The sequence below is a fragment of the Panulirus ornatus genome, chromosome 20, assembly GCF_036320965.1.
Source record: "Panulirus ornatus isolate Po-2019 chromosome 20, ASM3632096v1, whole genome shotgun sequence".
NCBI classification, from domain to species: domain Eukaryota; kingdom Metazoa; phylum Arthropoda; class Malacostraca; order Decapoda; family Palinuridae; genus Panulirus; species Panulirus ornatus.
The window spans coordinates 10,926,722-10,948,595 of NC_092243.1; the positions used below are offsets into that span (position 1 = coordinate 10,926,722).

The following is a 21,874-nucleotide window of genomic DNA, read 5'->3' on the forward strand; positions in this document are numbered from 1 at the left end:
TACATGACAGCTAGAGACTGATTGTGAAAGAATGTGGCCTTTTTTTTTCTTTTCCTGGCACTACCTCGCTGGAGGAAGGGATGCTATTTCATGTGTGGCGAGGTGGCAATGGGAATGGATGAAGGCAGCATGTATGAGTATGTACATGTTTATAAATGTATATTTGTGTATGTATATGTATGTATATGTTGAAATGTATATGTATGTATATGTGCATTGTGGGTGGGTTGGGTTCCATGTCTGTTTCCTTGCGCCACCTCGCTAACACGGGAGACAGCAATTAAGTATGATAATATAATAAATAATGATATTATTATTATTTATTATCATTGTTATTTTATTTATTTTATTTATTTTGCTTTGTTGCTGTCTCCCGTGTTAATCACTCTTTCCCACATCAATGAGGTAGTACCAGGAAACAGACGAAGAATGGCTCATCCACTCATATACATATATGTATACATAAACGCCCATATACGCACATATACATACATATCAATATGTACATACACACAAACAGACATATACATATATACACATGTACATATTCATAAACCCGCTTACCTTCATCCATTCCTGTCACTACCCTGCCCACAGGAAACAGCATCGCTACCTCTTGCTTCAGCAAGGTAGCCCCAGGAAGACAGACAAAAAGGCTACATTCGTTCACACAGTCTCTAGCTGTCATGTGTAATATAACAAAACCGCAGCTCCCTATCGACATCCAGGCCCCATAAACTTTTCCATGGTTCACCCAGACACTTCACGTGCCCTGGTTCAGTCCATGGCAGCACGTCGACCCTGGTGTACCACTTCTTTCCAATTCACTCTATTCCTTACACACCTCTCACCCTCCAGTATGTTCAGGCCCCAATCACACCAAGTCTTTTTCACTCCATCTGTCCACCTTTAGTTTGGTCTCTCACTTCTTGTTCCCACCACCACTGACACATATATCCTCTTGTCAATCTTTCCTCACTCATTCTCTCCATATGTCCAGACCATTTCAACACACCCTCTTCTGCTCTCTCAACCACACTCTTTTTATTTCCACACATCTCTCTTACTGTTTCATTACTTACTTGATTAAACCACCTCGCACCACATATTGTCCTCAAACATTTCATTTTCAACACATCCATCCTCCTGCGCACAACTCTATCCATAGCCCACGCCTCGCAACCATACAACATTGTTGGAACCACTATTCCTTCAAACATACCCGTTTTTGCTTTCCGAGATAATGTTCTCGACTTCCACACATTCTTCAAGGCCCCCAGAATTTTCGCCCCCTCCCCCACCCTATGATCCACTTCCGCTTCCATGGTTCCATCCGCTGCCAGATCCACTCCCAGATATCTAAAACACTTCACTTCCTCCAGTTTTTCTCCATTCAAACTCACCTCCCAATTGACTTGACCCTCAACCCTACTGTACCTAATAACCTTGCTCTTATTCACATTTACTCTTAACTTTCTTCTTCCACACACTTTACCAAACTCAGTCACCAGCTTCTGCAGTTTCTCACATGAATCAGCCACCAGCGCTGTATCATCAGCGAACAACAACTGACTCACTTCCCAAGCTCTCTCATCCCCAACAGACTTCATACTTGCCCCTCTTTCCAAAACTCTTGCATTTACCTCCCTAACAACCCCATCCATAAACAAATTAAACAACCATGGAGACATCACACACCCCTGCCGCAAACCTACATTCACTGAGAACCAATCACTTTCCTCTCTTCCTACACGTACACATGCCTTACATCCTCGATAAAAACTTTTCACTGCTTCTAACAACTTTCCTCCCACACCATATATTCTTAATACCTTCCACAGAGTATCTCTATCAACTCTATCATATGCCTTCTCCAGATCCATAAATGCTACATACAAATCCATTTGCTTTTCTAAGTATTTCTCACATACATTCTTCAAAGCAAACACCTGATCCACACATCCTCTACCACTTCTGAAACCACACTGCTCTTCCCCAATCTGATGCTCTGTACATGCCTTCACCTCTCAATCAATACCCTCCCATATAATTTACCAGGAATACTCAACAAACTTATACCTCTGTAATTTGAGCACTCACTCTTATCCCTTTGCCTTTGTACAATGGCACTATGCACGCATTCCGCCAATCCTCAGGCACCTCACCATGAGTCATACATACATTAAATAACCTTACCAACCAGTCAACAATACAGTCACCCCCTTTTTTAATAAATTCCACTGCAATACCATCCAAACCTGCTGCCTTGCTGGCTTTCATCTTCCGCAAAGCTTTCACTACCTCTTCTCTGTTTACCAAATCATTTTCCCTAACCCTCTCACTTTGCACACCACCTCGACCAAAACACCCTATATCTGCCACTCTATCATCAAACACATTCAACAGACCTTCAAAATACTCACTCCATCTCCTTCTCACATCACCACTACTTGTTTTCACCTCCCCATTTGCGCCCTTCACTGAAGTTCCCATTTGCTCCCTTGTCTTACGCACTTTATTTACCTCCTTCCAGAACATCTTTTTATTCTCCCTAAAATTTAATGATACTCTCTCACCCCAACTCTCATTTGCCCTTTTTTTCACCTCTTGCACCTTTCTCTTGACCTCCTGTCTCTTTCTTTTATATATCTCCCACTCAGTTGCATTTTTTCCCTGCAAAAATTGTCCAAATGCCTCTCTCTTCTCTTTCACTAATACTCTTACTTCTTCATCCCACCACTCACTACCCTTTCTAATCAACCCACCTCCCACTCTTCTCATGCCACAAGCATCTTTTGCGCAATCCATCACTGATTCCCTAAATACATCCCATTCCTCCCCCATTCCCCTTACTTCCATTGTTCTCACCTTTTTCCATTCTGTACTCAGTCTCTCCTGGTACTTCCTCACACAGGTCTCCTTCCCAAGCTCACTTACTCTCACCACCCTCTTCACCCCAACATTCACTCTTCTTTTCTGAAAACCCATACAAATCTTCACCTTAGCCTCCACAAGATAATGATCAGACATCCCTCCAGTTGCACCTCTCAGCACATTAACATCCAAAAGTCTCTCTTTCGCACGCCTGTCAATTAACACGTAATCCAATAACGCTCTCTGGCCATCTCTCCTACTTACATAAGTATACTTATGTATATCTCGCTTTTTAAACCAGGTATTCCCAATCATCAGTCCTTTTTCAGCACATAAACCTACAAGCTCTTCACCATTTCCATTTACAACAGTAACTAAGAACTATAAAGTAGAAGTGGATGGGACAAACAGAAAGAGAACTGAGGGGCATAGATTTCTGTTTTGAAAAAAGGGATTGAAGTGAAATTAATGTTCTGATAGCAGCAATGCAAAGAGAACCTTTTTTTACAAGAGAAGGGGACAAATGATTAACCCTTTTTTTAAAAATTGCTCTCAGTATGGTCAAAAAGGAAAAGTCTTCAGAATTTTCTATTTCTTGTTATGAATTAACTGAAATAACTGTAAAAAAAAAAAGAACTAATGTAACTCATATGTCCTTGGTGTAGTGCAGTGCTAAAGTTAACTTGTAAAGGTCCTAGCCAAAATGGCAGAGAGGGCAAGGAGGTAAAGGTGGAGTGGGGAAATGAGTCTCTGAAGCAAATATAATAATGAGTCGTCATTGTTCATGAAAGAAATACTTGTAAGCATAAATGATTTCTAGATATGAGTGAGCTGACACATGGCTGTAATATAAAAGATACAGAAAAGACATTAGCATGGTGGGAGTGGGAGGGAATTTTGTGACCCACATTCACTAAATGACACTTGTCACTATTTATGGATTACATTGCTCAGCCAAAGAAAATATTTCTTTCATGTGAGGAGGTTTATTCAGGTGTGTATTTAGTAATGATTAGGAATGTGGATATATTATTTCAAAAAGTAATGGAGAGAGACAATTTTAGAAGTTCTAGATATTTTAGTAACTATAAGCCTCCCCTCAGTGATAATTATTTTTCCAGGTAATTACTGCACTGCTGGAACTCCATAGACTGGAAAGTTCTGGGTTTACAGCTCGGGAGGAGGCTGCTTTCCAGCGTATGTGCACTGTTGTTGCTCAGGGTCTTCTTCCACATGTCAACAACTGTCTCCGTTTGCTGTATCCGCTCCAGCAGATCTCTCTCATCACTGGTGTACCTGTAACTCAGCTTCAGAGAGAGGTACATTATATTTTAATGTTCTGTGACATAACAATTTCAAAAATTTTCAAATGACTTAAACTGTCTCAGTGTTTTATCTCTGCCTGACAGTAAACTATGTGGATAGTAGTTGATGACCTGTCTTGATGATAGGCATTGTAAATACCAAAGAACTGGAAATCAGACCATGAAAAAATGGTCACCTCCACAGCAACACTCAACAGACTGTTTACCGGATGTGAGCCATGTGTACTTGAATCCACCAATGTAGTCATGCTTTGGATTTAAGAGGTTTTAATTTCTGCCATTTTCAATGTATAGCATGCTGCAGACAACAAACCTGCCAGGTCTTAGGCTGCTGTTTTCCACACAGAAACTGTGGGAAGCAGCAGCCTCACGTCTAAGCCTTTAGGGTGAGGACGCATGCAGACAGGATACGAAAAAGAGTGGCCAAAATAATACCAGTAAAAAAGAGGGAGAGCAGCTATATTGCAGCATATTAGAGATGGTTGAAGAGCCAGATGCCTCCCCTAGTACTTCATCTAGTAATCACCTGTTCCTTCCTAAGGGATCTTGAAATTTTTTTTTAGATATAGTACATAGTTAAAGCTGTACTGTTCAGAAAAGAAAACTCCATAAATTTTTATGATTTATTCATTTTGCCACTAGGTTGCCTTAATGATACCTAGTATGCAAAAATTTGCAATTGCTTGTCAAAAGGTTGCCAGATTTGAGACATAAAAGTATATGCACACCTTTGTCAAATCATAGGGTTCCTTAGAAATGCATGAAATGGTAACTGAGGTGTGCTGAAAAAAAAAGTTAATAGGGAGGTGGATTAAGGCACTATTTACAATTACAACATTTTTATAAGTATGCAAAGAGTACACTTTTTCAAATGTCCCTTTTTCCCAGAAGGGTACAAAGAAAATGTAGAGTAACATATTTGATAATAAGTTATAAATCAGCATTCATTTGTATTTGTAAATGTACTTTGTGACCCTTGACCCCCTCTTTCATAGCATACTGTTGACGTTTTTGTGAAAATGTTGATATTAGATGGCCCCTGACTGAAAGGATGATCAAGTACCTTCCTTTCAGTGCAATACATAAATGATTTTTAATTTTTCTTGCTAGCTGAGATGGCACAGGCAGCTTAGATCCTATTCAAGGCCATCTGTGGGGCCTGGATGTGGAAAGGGAGCTGTGGCTTTGATGCATTATACATGACAGCTAGAGACTGATTGTGAAAGAATGTGGCCTTTTTTTTTCTTTTCCTGGCACTACCTCGCTGGAGGAAGGGATGCTATTTCATGTGTGGCGAGGTGGCAATGGGAATGGATGAAGGCAGCATGTATGAGTATGTACATGTTTATAAATGTATATTTGTGTATGTATATGTATGTATATGTTGAAATGTATATGTATGTATATGTGCATTGTGGGTGGGTTGGGTTCCATGTCTGTTTCCTTGCGCCACCTCGCTAACACGGGAGACAGCAATTAAGTATGATAATATAATAAATAATGATATTATTATTATTTATTATCATTGTTATTTTATTTATTTTATTTATTTTGCTTTGTTGCTGTCTCCCGTGTTAATCACTCTTTCCCACATCAATGAGGTAGTACCAGGAAACAGACGAAGAATGGCTCATCCACTCATATACATATATGTATACATAAACGCCCATATACGCACATATACATACATATCAATATGTACATACACACAAACAGACATATACATATATACACATGTACATATTCATACCTGCTTACCTTCATCCATTCCTGTCACTACCCTGCCCCACAGGAAACAGCATCGCTACCTCTTGCTTCAGCAAGGTAGCCCCAGTAAGACAGACAAAAAAGGCTACATTCGTTCACACAGTCTCTAGCTGTCATGTGTAATATAACAAAACCGCAGCTCCCTATCGACATCCAGGCCCCATAAACTTTTCCATGGTTCACCCCAGACACTTCACGTGCCCTGGTTCAGTCCATGGCAGTACGTCGACCCTGGTGTACCACTTCTTTCCAATTCACTCTATTCCTTCCACACCTCTCACCCTCCAGTATGTTCAGGCCCAATCACACCAAGTCTTTTTCACTCCATCTGTCCACCTTTAGTTTGGTCTCTCACTTCTTGTTCCCACCACCACTGACACATATATCCTCTTGTCAATCTTTCCTCACTCATTCTCTCCATATGTCCAGACCATTTCAACACACCCTCTTCTGCTCTCTCAACCACACTCTTTTTATTTCCACACATCTCTCTTACTGTTTCATTACTTACTTGATTAAACCACCTCGCACCACATATTGTCCTCAAACATTTCATTTTCAACACATCCACTCTCCTCTGTACAACTCTTTATAGCCCATGCCTTGCAACCATGTAACATTGTTGGAACTACTGTTCCTTCAAACATACCCATTTTTGCTCCAAGATAACATTCTCTCTTTCCACACATTCTTCATTGCTCCCTGTACCTTTGCCCCCTCCCCCACCCTGTGACTCACTTCCACTTCCATGCTTCCATCCGCTGTTAAGTCCACTCCCAGATATCTAAAACACTTCACTTCCTCCAATTTTTCTCCATTCAAACTTACATCCCAATTAAATTGTTCCTCAACCCTACTGAACCCAATAACCTTGCCCTTATTCACATTTACCCTCAACTTTGTCCTTCAGTACACTCTTCCAAACTCAGTCACCAACTTCTGCAATTTCTCACAGGAATCAGCCACTAGAGCTGTATTATCAGTGAACAACTGACTCATTTCACTGGCCCTCTCATCCCCAACAGACTGCATACTCGCCCCTCTTTCCATACAAATCCATCTGTTTTTCTAAGTATTTCTCACTTTCTTCAAAGTGAACACCTGATCCACACATCCTCTACCACTTCTGAAACCACACTGCTCTTCCACAATCTGATGCTCTGTACATGCCTTGACCCTCTCATTCAATACCCTCCCATATAGTTTCCCAGGAATACTCAACAAACTCTGTAGTTTGAACACTTACCTTTTATCCCCTTTGCCTTTGAACAGTGGCAATATACATGCATTCCGACAATCTTTAGTCACTTCACCATGGTCCATATACACATTGAATATCCTTACCAGCCAGTCAACGACACAGTCACCCCCTTTTTTAATAAATTCCACTGCAATTCCTTCCAAACCCACTGCATTGCTGGATTTCATCTTGCACAAAGCTCTCACTGCCTCTGCTCTCCTTACGAAACCATTCTCCCTGACCCCTCTCTCTACATACACCACCCTGACCAAAACGCCCTATGTCAGCCACTCCATCATCAGACACATTCAGCAAACTTTCAAAATACTCACTCCATCTCCTTCTCACTTCATCACTACCTGTTATTACCTCCCCACTTGCCCCTTTCATTGATGTTCCCATTTGTTCTCTTGTCTTACACATGTTATTTCCATCCTTCTAAAACATCTTTTTATTCTCCCTAAAATTCAATGATAAGAGATGAAAGTAAAACCAGGAAAAGGGGGTGCAGAGATGGAGTGTGGCAGTGAGGTATGGTGGCTAGTGGCAAGCCTGTTTGCGAATGATAATGTGTTGTTTGCTTAGAATGAAGAGGAGTTGCTGAAGGTTGTGTGTTGTATGATGTGTGTAAATGTAGGTGATTGAAGGCATATCCAAGTAAAAGGAGTTTAATAATGTGTGGAAATGTAGGTGATTTAAGTTAAGTCCAAGTAAAAGTAAAGTAATGGTTATTTGAATGGAAACTGAGTGAATCTATAGATATTGCAAAACTATACAGAGTGAAAAAAGGATACTAAACTGTGTTTTGGATATGGGGGGAGAAAGACTGGAGAGAATTTAAGTATTTAGGAGCTGTAAGTTTGGTGATATGGAAGGAGAGATAAGGGAGAGCAGTATAGGGTAGAAGAGTCATTGGGTCCCTTAATAGAATAATGAAGGGTAGATGTGTAACTATGGATGTGAAGAGAGGACTTAAAGGACAGCATAGTCCTCCCAAAACATGGACATGGATTGAGTCACAGAGGTGAAGAATCCAGGCTCTGGAAATGAGCTACTTGAGAGGAATATGTGGTATGACTAAATTAAGGGGTATATGAGAGATGTGGTGTGGCAGGGAGGGCAAAGGGAATGAATCATGGAATGGTAGAGCAGGTGAAATGTTGAAACATTAAGGTGGTTTGGACATGTAGAAAGAATGCTGGATGGGGACTTTACAAGGAGAGTGTATGGTAATACAATTGAAGGGGTTGGTGTGAAAGGAAGACCACCTGTAACATGGGAAAAATAGATTGGAAGAATACTTGGGAGAGAAAAATGGTGGAAGAATGTGTGGAATAATGTATCCGACTTCAGCACGTAAGGAAAGGGACAAGTGGAGACCTTTTGCCATGGTCACTCTCTTGATGGGAGTTCCTGGAGGGAATGTGCATCAATGTAAACAAATAGATGGATAGTTAAAGAAAAAAAAATTTAAAGCATACACAAGTTACCAAAGCACCATCCCTGCTACCATCAACTGGAATACTTGTCATAGGAACTGGCTGGTTTGTAGTCTTCATCTGAACTGGCTACCCTCTAGCTAGACAGAAGTTAACTGGTAATTAGCTAAAGTCATTTATGGTGAAGTTAGTGCATGTAAGTCAGGTTGGCTCATGAGTGGTAGACTCCCAGTAGCCAGTTGTTGAGATGACAACTGCTCAATGATTATTTTTTTCAGGCTACGGTGTTTGTGAGTCAACCGTCATTTCATGTGCAGAAGGAAGTCTCTTTGGCCTGATACACATTGTAGCTCTGCTCCTGGTCCGTTGAAGGTTCACTCACATTCCTTTTGAATATTGTTATATGAATTTCAATGGAGGCATGCACATTATTTCTCAGGGTTCACTCTCGCTCTGATCATGTGCAAGCAATGGTCATCCAAAAGATATTTCGCGTGAAGAGGGAGTGGATCGTGACTGGAGCAAAAGAGACAGTGTGCATTACCTAACGGTTTCACTCCGGTCTTGGCCCGGTCATCAGTGAGGTGTCTCTCCATCCTTCCCCTTGAGCCCGAAGAAACCAACCATGTGGGATTATGAAAGAATTTGCTCTCATCATCAGTCAGATGAGGATAGAGGATGTGAAATTCCCCCTAAGTTTTCCTCTCCTCAACATTGGATGGTGGCAACCAAGTTCTCCTTTTCCTATTTTGTTTCTTTGTTTCATCTTCATCTTTGTCCAGAGCTATGGCAATCATAACCAACTTAGATGAAGAGAAATCCATCTTCTCCCACTGCCAGATGCAGACAATAAACAGCCTGCAATGAGAGTGGACTGGGATGAACATTGCTTTAGCGTTGGCTTACCATGAGTGGAGTGGTAAGTGTGCATTACCCATGACTGTGAGTAGAGCGAGAGCATCCCATGAATAGAGCGGGAGCTGAGCTATATTGTACATCAGGCCTTATACTTTAAAGTGGATGTTCCATGTTTATATTCATCGACACTGCATCATCACTGATGGTTTGATGCATGTTCTAGAGCACCACACTGTCTGTCACTATAACATTCCCATTTTTCTGCCTTCTCTTATTTTATCTTAAGCTTGTCATTATCTTGACATGTATTGTAATTTACCTCCTTGAATGTCTCCTTTTTCATATCTTATTCTTTTCACAAGATTTATTGCTCATACTTCACTTATATGGTAGCTAAAACCATCATGTGGAATTCTCAGGCAAATATTTTAAGCATTGTTCTCGTTTGTCACAAGATGCTGTATAGATTAGTAACATGCACATCATGTCATCCTGTAGAGTCAAGTAAAGGGCACAGGTAATGTGAATTAACAGACACTTAGCAAGGAAACAGAGCCTAAGTTTGCAAGTTGTGGAAACAGTGCAGATTGCAAAGGCTCTAAGGAATAAAAGAAAAATATTTTGATCAGCCATATTTGGTTTGGACTCCATTCTTGATGTTCAGAATTATATTTTGGGGAAATTGATAACAAATTAGGAAATTCAACAAAATGAAAAATATTAGGAAAAGTAATGTTATTTTGAAAAGGAATTGTTAGTTAGTAACGTAAAACATAGGGTTACTCAGGTAACAGGGACATGGGTAACAATAAACATGAATGCTAACAAATTTGTTAGGGAATCTAATGAGCAAAGTGAATTAAATAAGGTATAGAGGAAGACTAAGGAAGTCAGGAAAGCAAAAGGCAGTATGTGTGTGGTAGTTTCAAATTTGCAGGAGTATGTAGAGGTTTGCTGTGATTAATGTGTAAGACAAATAAGCAGATAGAATTTATATTTCTAAAGACTTTATATGAACATTGTGCCAATACTGGAAAGAAAAACATATATTGTGTGACAGTATATTATACATTAATTAGAATTTATGATAAATTTGTATGAGTACTTCATTATATATTTTCATATATTAATGCTTTTTTACTTTTCTGTTTACAATCACAAACCAGAATTTTGGCCTGCTGAATTTAGAAGAACTCCTAGCACCAGTCGAACATCTTCTTCCGAAGAAAGAAGAAAACTTTTCAATTGAATTAGATCTTCAGGATCAAGTCACAGTAAATGCACCTGAATCTCAAGAATCTGAGGCTGCAGCAGAAAGTCTCATTGTTGAAAAATTATCAGATATACAGCTCAGTCATAACACAATCCATGATAATGACAAGACAGAAAAAGCAGAGGCTCCACAAGGTGATCTTCAAAGCTCTCAAGAGATCCTTAAACACACTCCCCCTGGAATGTTTTACTTAGGTGAAGACACAAATGAAGACAAATTACCAACTGGAGATGAGATGACAGTGCATGAAGTTGAACTATCTGGGTCAATGCTAGATTCAAATCTTGCATTATCTGAAACTCCGCCATCAGACCCAACTTCTTCATCAGATTCAACACTGTCTCTAAACCCATCAGAACCATCACACCTAACTAGACATACAGACCCAACTCCATTAGATTCACCACCACCTGTAAACTCATCTGAGCCATCAGAACCATCACATGTAACTCCACCTTCAGATCCTGCTCCATCATTAGATTCAGATTCATTACCATCTGTAAATTCATCAAAACCGTTAGATCCAAAAACACCACAAAATATCACACCATCAAACCCAGCTGCACCATCAGACCCAACTCCATCAAACCAAACTGCACCTTCAGACCAAACTCCATCAAACCAAACTGCACCTTCAGACCAAACTCCATCAAACCAAACTGCACCTTCAGACCAAACTCCATCAAATCCAACATCAGCATTAGATTTAGACCCATTATTAGACCCACCTCCACAGGAAGAAGCAACTCAGTCATAAAACCCCTAGCATCACCATTAGTCTTGATTATAACAAGATTTCACGTCATTTACGACCCAGGCTTCATAAAGCAACCACTCAGAAGTACATTCTTGTCCATATTGTGGCTTCTGTTGATGATTCAGTGTGAAGGCTTGTTATATTTTTCGAGAGTATTGTAGGTGTTCACAAAATTGCATTTTTCTTCAAGGATTGCTGTCTCCCATTTTCCTCCCAATTTTTTCTTATTCTCCACCTGTGCATCTCTTTTTGCATTCTTATTTTCTTTTTCATGCAGGTAGTGACTATTACATGTATGTTACATCCAAAGATCTTTGGGAAATAGTTCAAGAGTTATGCTCATTGGTTTTGGAATTCAAGAGATGTTAATTTCATTATATTCCTGGTGGTGAAGATTCTGTATGCAGTGACTTGCTGTTAGTGTGCAAGAAAGTGCACATAATAATGATTAATTATTGTTATTAGGAATTGATCACAATGATTAATTTTGGGGATTGGTATTCAGTATATCACCTTGTGTGTGTATGATATGAAACATCTCTGTATGATGTATATCAGATTTTTTTTTTTTAAACTCATCATGGTTTTAACCTTTTCATGTTGGAAGATATCCAGCAAGGTTCACAGGATACCCAGGACCACTATAAAGTTTTCTATAGCCTAAGGCTGCACTTCTCCAAGTAGCAGGGAAATATGGACTTCTTTGGAGAAAGAAGTTCTTTGACAAGACTGCACTCCCATTGATACAGCATCATCAAAGGTGTCTTTTCACACATGGTATAACTTCTTGCAGGTGAAGTCTAGTAACACTGCATGAATGTACCAACATTGCTAAATATTAAAGGTCAAAGCCACACCAAGTGCACTGTATATGTAAGTTTGCTCTGTAAAGAATGAACATAAAAATGTTAAGAATGTATGACAGAGGAAAAAAAATTTAATTGCACTTCAAAACACTTAGAACTAAAGCACTTTTGTATTCAAGTGTTTGTCTATAAGACTTGTAGCATGTAGGGTGAACATATGTAAAGTGGTTATCCTCACCATTTATCATAATCTCATGACATCTGTGCCTAAAACTACCTTACTAAATTCAGAAAGGCAAGCAGGTAATTTTTCCTAAAAAGCAGCAGGCTTAAATCATTTGGATGCTGTACCCATTTTTTAATGTTACTGGACTCCACCTGCTTATGGTTACACTGTGAGTGAAAGACCATCTTTGGTGAAGTTGTATCATCCGGAATACACTCTCATCACTAACTTTTCAGTCCAAAGGAGTCCACCATTTCCCTGCTACTGGAAGTATGAAAAAGTAATAACTGAATATCCATTTTCTAAAGCAACCCATCCTAAATGAATCAGTCATTCACAATCCTTAAAAAGGAACACAGCAATCACCTGTTTATTACCTCCCATTTTCTCCGATGAAATCATGGTCAAGAGTTACAGACATTTCCATTAAAAGGAAGTTATAATGTTTAATATATCTGTATCGGTTAGATGTGCTCAAAATTGTTTGAGCATGCAGTTCCTGGGTATACTGGATTGAACACTGACAGGAGACAAAGGAAATGAAAAATGTAGTAGCTGTTTATGTTTCATTTTTGTGAAAAAAGTATGTAAGAATGTAACAGTAGGCTTAATTTACTGGCTACCTTTACAGAAATAAAGAGGGATGAAATTCATAGATCCCCTGTGCAAAAGCCAGAGATAGATGAAAGACCTTGTGACTAGTTAGCAGGAATTTGTAATGAACATGATTAATTTTAACATGAAAGAAATTTTTAGCATACCAACATAGTAACAGAAAGAATACCTTTCCTTTAATTTTGGATGTGGACTGTACATATCACCTGAAGGTTGTAGTTGGTAGGCAGCCAATGAATGACCAGGTAGGTATATTACCATTACTTCCTGCTAGTATTTCTCTCATTCTTTCAAAGCAAACTCCTGATCCAAACATCCTTTACTACTTCTGAAACCACACTCGTTGCAATTATGCGAATATTTATATTCATTATGTAATTCAGGTCACCCAAATCAGAAAATGGTTTGGTTACAAGTATTACAGATTAGTAATGTTACAATGCATACAGTATATGCTGAGACAAATTCAATTTTAATAACATAAATGCTGCTCGTGGAACTAGGCATCTTGCAAACTACCTGAGGTGTCTATCAACTGGGTGCCTGAAAACCAGATCATCTCAGTCTCAAGGGTGCCATAGTCTTTGAACTCATATTAATGATAGCCTTCCCAGTAAATATGGCATGGGTATAAGAATATATAGTTGTGAAAATAAAGTATTTAACAAAGTATAATTCAATATTCAACAATTAATATAGAATTGAAACCTTCACCTGGAATGCAAAAACAGTAGGTGAAACTAACCATTAACCATTCAAAATTATTTTGAAGGCACACAAGGCATTATCAACAAAGGTATTATGTGTTCAAAGTAGTGACATTTTTCTTAAGCATGTGCTCTTGTTATAAAGTATCCTTCAAATATAGGTTCATCAAGATTTACAGTAACATTGGTTGGTTGGTTGTGAGAGCTTAAACTACAAAGATCATTAAAGTTGCTTATGTCATGCTACATCCACCAACTGAATTTTTTTTTTCAACACCTTTATGTGTATAGAATAACTCCAAAACCATTTACACACCCTCTAGGTATGAGGTCTTGGCAATACAGAGCTCTGACTTTAAACACAGCATTCATGGCTATGAACATTATCCTAGTAATCATATATATTAATTTTTTTTGTAATGTGTACATACCTATTACTTTCATAAAGTAAATTTACTGGCATGGCAAACTATCATTCTGTTTGTATGTCATTTCACATCAGATGACCAATAATCCATGAAAAAAATGCATCAAAACCTATTATAGTAGTGAATTAGCAAACAGATTTAGGTTTCTCGCCAACACCACCAGCTAATTCATGAACAGCACAAGCAACCTGAACTGCTAAACTGTCCGCTTTTTCTTGTTCAGAGGCTTCAGCATAAATACGAACAATGTCCTCTGTTCCTGAAGGTCTTACAAACGATCTACCTTTGGAGAATCCAGAAACTATCTTGTCAATAGTGCTCTGCAAACCATCTGGAGTCACACATTTTCTTTCTGCATCAGTTGTCGTTATAACTGCTCTGTCTGCAACGGTGACCTGAAAAGAAGGGACAGTTTGCATGAAAAACTACATGAATATGCTTTACTTTGTGAAAACAAAGAAAGGAAGATCTTATTACAGTTTTTGTCTTATGCAACTTGCCTCTGATCTGATCCTCTTGGATTCTGGTGAACATTCTTTGAGGGCCCTTAATATCTCCAAAGCATTTGACAATGAAGCAAGTCTTTGCTTTCTAAACTTCCTTCCTTTGGATTTTCATCCTCTCTGGTCATTCCAGTGCAGTAGTCAATGAAATGATTTCCCCCCCTTATCTGATCAATGATGGTGTCGCACAAGGCTCTATCCTCTTGCCCCATTTCACTCTTTTGCAGATTATTTCATTTTACACATTTTAACTTACTTTCCCTCCCTGCCTCACTTACATTCATTCTCATAATGAGCATACCTTCTCTCTTAATTTGGACCTGTGAAACATTTTTGAGTGGGGAAGCAGTAACCTGGTTCAATTCAGTGTTGATAAAATGGAATTTCTATATCTTTTTCCATAAATGACACTTTTTCCCCTCTGTTCAACTTCAAAACACCACAGTTCACCCCTCCAATAACATAACTGAGTATACCCAAATCTTTCATGTTATCCTGGAACTCACTATTCTTTACTTAATGTGTTTTTTGTCCATAACATTTGGTATAAAGAAATTAATTTCCACCTGCACTTCTCTTACAAGATAAGTCAAACCTCTTTTTCCTCTACATTATCCTCCTTCCCACGTGACCTCTTAGTATAACTAGATTACGTTTTGTCTCAACAACATCCAGTATAATTTAAAAACTCAATGCTTTCCTATTACTTTCCAATTAATTTCCATCTTTATATATTAAGTGTAAACATACTCTTGCAAAATTTAGTATTCCTGGTATGCTTACAATACTATTATAGGTGTCCTAATCCACTTAATTTGTCTTTTGGATTTTATAACTCATCTCTATTCTTTTCTTTTTAACACTTCCTAACTCTTAATGATTCATAAGTTTAATTTCTTTACCCAACACCATCTGGTTACTGAATTCCTCTCCAAAAGTAACCTGACTAAATTTTCCTGAGGATTGGCAGAATGCATACATGGTGCCATTGTACAAAGGAAAAGGGGATAAAGGCGAGTGTTCAAATTACCGAGATATAAGTTTGTTGAGTATTCCTGGGAAATTTTATGGGAGGGTATTGATTGAGAGGGTAAAAGCATGTACAGAGCATCAAATTGGGGAAGAGCAATGTGGTTTCAGAAGTGGTAGAGGATGTGTGGATCAGGTGTTTGCTTTGAAGAATGTATGTGAGAAATACTTGGAAAAACGGATGGATTTGTATGTAGCATTTATAGATCTGAGAAGGCATATGATAAGAGTTGATAGAGATGCTCTGTGGAAGGTATTAAGAGTATATGATGTGGGAGGTAAGTTGCTAGAAGCACTGAAAAGTTTTTATCAAGGATGTAAGGCATGTGTATCAGTAGGAAGAGAGGAAAGTGAATGGTTCCCAGCAAATGTCGGTTTGTGCTAGTGGTGCGTGATGTGTGGTGCATGCATGGTTGCTTAATTTGTTTATGGATGGGGTTATTAGGGAGGTGAATGCAAGAGCTTTGGAGAGAGGGGCAAGTATTCAGTCTGTTGTGGATGACAGGGCTTGGGAAGTGAGTCAGTTGTTGTTCGCTGATGATACAGAGCTGGTGGCTGATTCGAGTGAGAAACTGCAAAAGTTGGTAGTTGAGTTTGGTTAAATGTGTGAAAGAAGAAAGCTGAGAGTAAATGTGAATAAGAGCAAGGTTATTACATTCAGTAGGGTTGAGGGAGAAGTAAATTGGGAGGTAAGTTTGAACGGAGAAAAACTGGATGAAGAGAAGTGTTTTAGATATCTGGGAGTGGATTTAGCAGCGGATGGAACCATGGAAGTGGAAGTGAGTCACAGGGTGGGGGAGGGGAGGGAGTGAAGGTTCAGGGAGCATTGAAGAATGTGTGGAAGGCGAGAACATTATCTCAGAGAGCAAAAATGGGTATGTTTGAAGGAATTGTGGTTCCAACAATGTTATATGGTTGTGAGGCATGAACTATAGATAGGGTTGTGTGGAGGAGGGTGGATGTGTTGGAAATGAAATGTCTGAGGACAATATATGGTGTGAGGTGTTGATCGAGTAAGTAATGAAATGGTAAGAGAGATGTGTGGCATTAAAAAGAGTGTGGTTGAGAGAGCAGAAGAGGGTGTACTGAAATGGTTTGGTCACATGATGAGTATGAGAGGAAAGATTAACAAAAGAGGATATATGTGTCAGAGGTGGAGGGAACAAGAAGTGGGAGACCAAATTGGAGGTGGAAGGCTGGAGTAAAAAAGATTTTGAGCGATCGGGGCTTGAACATACAGGAGGGTGAAATGTGTGCAAGGAATAGAGTGAACTGGAACGATGTGGTACACCGGGGTCGACGTGCTGTCAATGGATTGAACCAGGGAATATGAAGAGTCTGGGGTACACCATGGAAAGTTTTGTGGGGCCTGGAGGTGAAAACGGAGCTGTGGTTTTGGTGCATTACACATGACAGCTAGAAACTGAATGTGGTCTTTGTTGTCTTTTCCTAGCGCTACCTCAAGCGCAGAAGGGGGGGGGGGGTGCCATTTCATGTGTGGCGGGGTGGCGACGGGAATAAATGAAGGTAGCAAGTATGAATATGTATATGTCTGTGTATGTATACGTATGTATACGTTGAAATGTATAGGTATGTATATGTGCATTGTGTGGGCATTTATGTATATACATGTGTATGTGGTTGGGTTGTGCCATTCTTTCGTCTGTTTCCTTGCGCTATCTCGCTAACGCAGGAGACAGTGACTAAGTATAATAATAAAAAACCCTATCTTTGTTCTAAATATTACATACAAAGCCTTCACTTTTTATTGCCTCAAGCTTCTACTAATTCTATTACTCTATTCCTTTCTTTTATTTCCATACATTTTTAACTGGATGTACCTCTCAGCATTTGACTGATCTTGTTATAAAGTACACATAAATCACACAACATCATTCTTAATCCCATTTCAGGTTTTAATATTACTTTCTTACTGCTGGAAAAATGGCAAGTACATTAATTCTTATCCAAGAATAAAAGTACGCTTTCTAGAATTCAGCTCCTATCCCACCATTAATGTATCAGTGAAACAATACTGCCAGGCTACCCTTTCTTACTCAAGAATTCTAGATAATCAGGCTTTCCCCAAAAAAGATACTACAGCAGGTGATATCCCCCCCTCCCCAACTGATGAAGTCTGAAGAATTCTCAATGAAAACTGGAGAAATGTACTACAGCTGTTTTCTGAAACAGACTTCCCTTAAGAAGCAAGACAGTTACCCACATCAACAGTATATAAAAAACATCCAAACATACCGTTACATAAAACTTTTGTTTATTCATTACCTTCATCTGCCTGTTGGGGAGGTCAGTATAAGCATCATTCCAGTCTGAAACTGACCATCCTCGAGCATGAAGAATAGATTCTACAAGCAGCATATCTGAGATAGCATCCCCAACAGTTTCATTGATGACATCCAAAATCTGTGACAGTTTTTCTGCCTTGTTGTTTTTGGCTGAAAAGAAATAATATTACTATATGATTTTAAGAGTTAAATCCAAACTCAATGTTGTTTCATTTAGAGTGTGTGATACCAGTTTTCATATTAAAGTATCTTAACATAATAATATTACCCATCATCTGTATTTTCAATGTTCCAAACCTTGTGCAGCAGCTCGAATAGCCTTTCTTGCAGTCTGAGAGAATATTACAGTTCCATGACCATTAGCTTCAAAGTAGACCCCAATGTCAAACTGCAGAGCCATGTGATGCAAGTGCTTAACACCAGTTTTTGCACATGCAACTGGTACTCCAAGTTTCTCATTGATATAGGCAGTAGATGCTCCATTGGCATAAGCAGTTTGTACAAGACCAAGCTTTAGATTTAACCCTACAGGAGAAAGAAATTGTATTATTAATCACCAAATTATTATAGTTATTTTTTCTTCAATGATCATGTTTCAAGTAAAGTACACTAACCCTTAATAAATGGCATGCATGGTCTGGAAATTAAATTATGGAGTGAGCAAAAAATAAAAATTCCCATGAAATGATAGATTAGCATTCAAAAGTACCAGAAAAATAACAAAGATAAAATCTTTTTGTTCAGCTGATGCTGCACTAAGTGCGTAAAGGACATAGAAAAGATATTTTTTCTTTCTATTGAACATGTTTTCAGTACTCTTATTTCATGTATACATACACAGTCAATAACTGTATTTTGGAAATATTACACCTCTTGCACTAAAATTCAGTATGAGGGTGACTGGCTGGCAAGGATATGAAAGGATTTATTTTTTCTTTACATTGAGAACTCTTCTTATTGCATATATACTCTTATTTCATAAAAAGGCATGGCATTATTGGTGAATAACATAAATAAATGGAGAAATATTACATCTTTCACACTAAACGTACGTGTGAGGAGATCAAGTGGTTGGCATGTACAAGAAGGATTGGAAGATGTTCTAAGTCTTAACCTAACCAAGGATTACCTTGAGAAAATTCGGTGCATCTGTTACTTAATCTATTCAATACAAACAAATAGTTCATTTGTAACATCCCTCCTTCCTCATGGAATCTGCTACTAAAATCATTCAATTTTCATGTTTCTCATGTTAATCTGTTCCACTTTCATCACTTACTGATACATAGAAAGTGTTCCTAATAAAAAGTTATCATAACCTAAATTATTTGCCACAAGGTCACCAAGTACATATGACCTTCAGGAGGACAACCAATCACTTATGGTTGTGGTTGTAAGGATATTGAGGATAGCAAAAACCTTTTCCATATCTTCTTAACAATGGAGGACACCTCTACATGCTATTAATGACACAATAAGTCAGCCAGATATTTAACCACAAGTAAGAAAAGCTAGAACATCAACTGATGATGGCTGCTGTTTCCCAAGAAAACAGAATGATGTAAGATGCTGTCTGAGGGTTAAAATGTTTAATTGGATAAATCAGAACTGCTCAGGTACCATAATGGCTGGCCGTAGTTACTTATAAGTCATGTGATGAAAGAAATGAAGATGGTCCTTTCATTCATTTATCTGTAATTACTGTTCTCTGGGAAGACTCATTCTGAAAGGATCCTGGTGTTATCCAGGGACTTACCTAGGGGCTCCTGCATCCAGAAGTTGTGCTACACTTAGTAGCAGGAAGAGAATGGATTCCTTTGAAGTGAGCATTTCTTTGAAATGACTGCACTCCATTTCGTCAATTGACAGTGATACAGCCGAACCAAAGGTGACTATTTGCTTGTGGTGTAACTTCAATCAGGCAGAGCCTGGTAACACCACGATAGTCCTTCAACCAAATTTTTGTTCATTTCATACACCAGATGCATAAAGCAGCTCCATTTGGTTCTTCACAAACATCTTATTAACCCCCACAACCCAATGCTTTACTATCCTGAGATTCGCTTATCCAATAGAAACATGCACACAAAATGTTTCAGTACAACCTTGTCAAACCATCTACAACTATGAATGAATAATGCCTAAGAGAACCTTGTACTTGCAGAAAGAAGAACAGGAAGATCATTCAATTGGTAGCAATGTCAAATACCGCAAAATTATTAATTAATGAATGGTGGATGGATGAGATTTGAAATGCTGTGCAAAATAAGAAAAAGGCATATGGTTGATTACACAAATGTACTGGTGGAAGTCAAGCAAAGGAGGAGGGAGGAATATATGATGTGTAAACGAAATGTTAAGATTACTAATGAAGGGGGAGGGGCCTAGTGCGGCTGCATAGAACTCCCTCCCTCTAGTGCAGCTGCATAGAACTAAGTGCTAAGCATGTCCTTAGTAGCTTAATGCACACAGGCCAAACCTAACAATGGGTACTTCTTTAGTGTTGTACAAACCAGCACTTTTAAAATGGCTTATCCAACTTGCAAGAAATACATGCCATTGTTAAACCAAATTTCTTAGATCACTGATAAAAACAAAATTTCTTACCTCCTTCATGTACTGTATCCTTTTTCCACTCCACAGAATAATGCTTTTGACTGTCTTTAGATCTTATTCATAAAGATGTACATAAAATTCACAAATGAATAGCTACTTTGTTCATCAGTAACATTTTTATTTTCTCACCTGAACCCTGCACCAGTTCCTGCAAATAACCTGCTACTAGTGTGGCAATCTTGTCCCCATCCAGCATGTGAAATTTTCCACTGCTATCAAGGAAGCTGTAAATTACACGATCTGCATCACCATCCATTGATACACATCTAACATTCTGGGTCTTTGGAACACCTTCTGGCCACTTTTGTTGTACCTGAAAAGAAAAAAAAAAAAAGAATTTTGAATATAAAACTGTTTCTTTCTGAGATAGTGTCCAAAAGAGTGGTATGCTAATCTCTGTGGTCTTCTTGGGTTAGAAACCTCTAACTCCATTTCTCACCCTTCACTAACCAACCAAACAATATTTGGAACAAGAGCTTGCTCTGGAACTCTCCTTTCCAATCAGCAGTCACCACTGATGTCATCAGCCTGCCACCTGTCTGGCTTCATTGGGTTCACCACCTCATGATTTCCAAACAGAAAAGACATTCAGAAATATTATTTGAAAGACAGGGGAAGGAACAATGATCAAGAAATATGCTCATCATCCCGACGACTCCTTCCAGGAGTATGACCCAAGAAAAGAGGTAAATTTTATTCGAACAGCTCCAAACTGCAATCAAGGCAACTATAATGACTACTCCTTGTAAGAAAAGGATCTGGCTGAACACCTCTCTCCCTGTTGTCATGGGCATCAACTTCAAAACTGTGCTGCCCCATACACTGCATGCTATTCAAAGATAATAAACAATGCCCTCAGTGGTAATGGGAGATTTCTTTTTCTTTCCTTTATCTACAGCATTATAAGAAATGAAAAACCATGGGACCTACATTTCCTTACCATTAACATGTAAAGATGCTTGCCCATATTATCTCTTCTTGCAAACTGGGTTTGGAAGACTAACAAAAACAGTCTAATATAAAGTCTTTTTCCCTGAATGAGACAGAAAATCCACCCAAGTGCACTAATCTACCCTAAGCCAAGAAAATTTTTGACAGAAAAATC

At 38.7% G+C, this 21,874-nt stretch overlaps 2 protein-coding genes across 2 annotated transcripts in view; one reads left to right on the forward strand and one right to left on the reverse strand.

Moving 5' to 3' along the window:
• Cog8 (conserved oligomeric Golgi complex subunit 8) overlaps window positions 1-13,164 on the forward strand; it is a 51,157-nt gene extending 37,993 nt beyond the window's left edge. The window contains exon 13 of the mRNA XM_071674698.1: window positions 10,670-13,164. Within this exon, the coding sequence (XP_071530799.1) occupies window positions 10,670-11,533 (864 nt within the window). The 3' untranslated portion in view covers window positions 11,534-13,164. The remainder of the gene's footprint in view (window positions 1-10,669) is intronic.
• The window catches only part of nst (phosphoglucomutase 3-like protein nst), a 38,627-nt gene continuing 29,870 nt past the window's right edge, over window positions 13,118-21,874 (reverse strand). The window contains exons 6-9 of the mRNA XM_071674697.1: window positions 20,899-21,082; window positions 18,451-18,678; window positions 18,134-18,303; window positions 13,118-14,710 (exon numbers count right to left, since the gene is read on the reverse strand). Of these exons, the coding sequence (XP_071530798.1) occupies window positions 14,441-14,710; window positions 18,134-18,303; window positions 18,451-18,678; window positions 20,899-21,082 (852 nt within the window). The 3' untranslated portion in view covers window positions 13,118-14,440. The remainder of the gene's footprint in view (window positions 14,711-18,133; window positions 18,304-18,450; window positions 18,679-20,898; window positions 21,083-21,874) is intronic.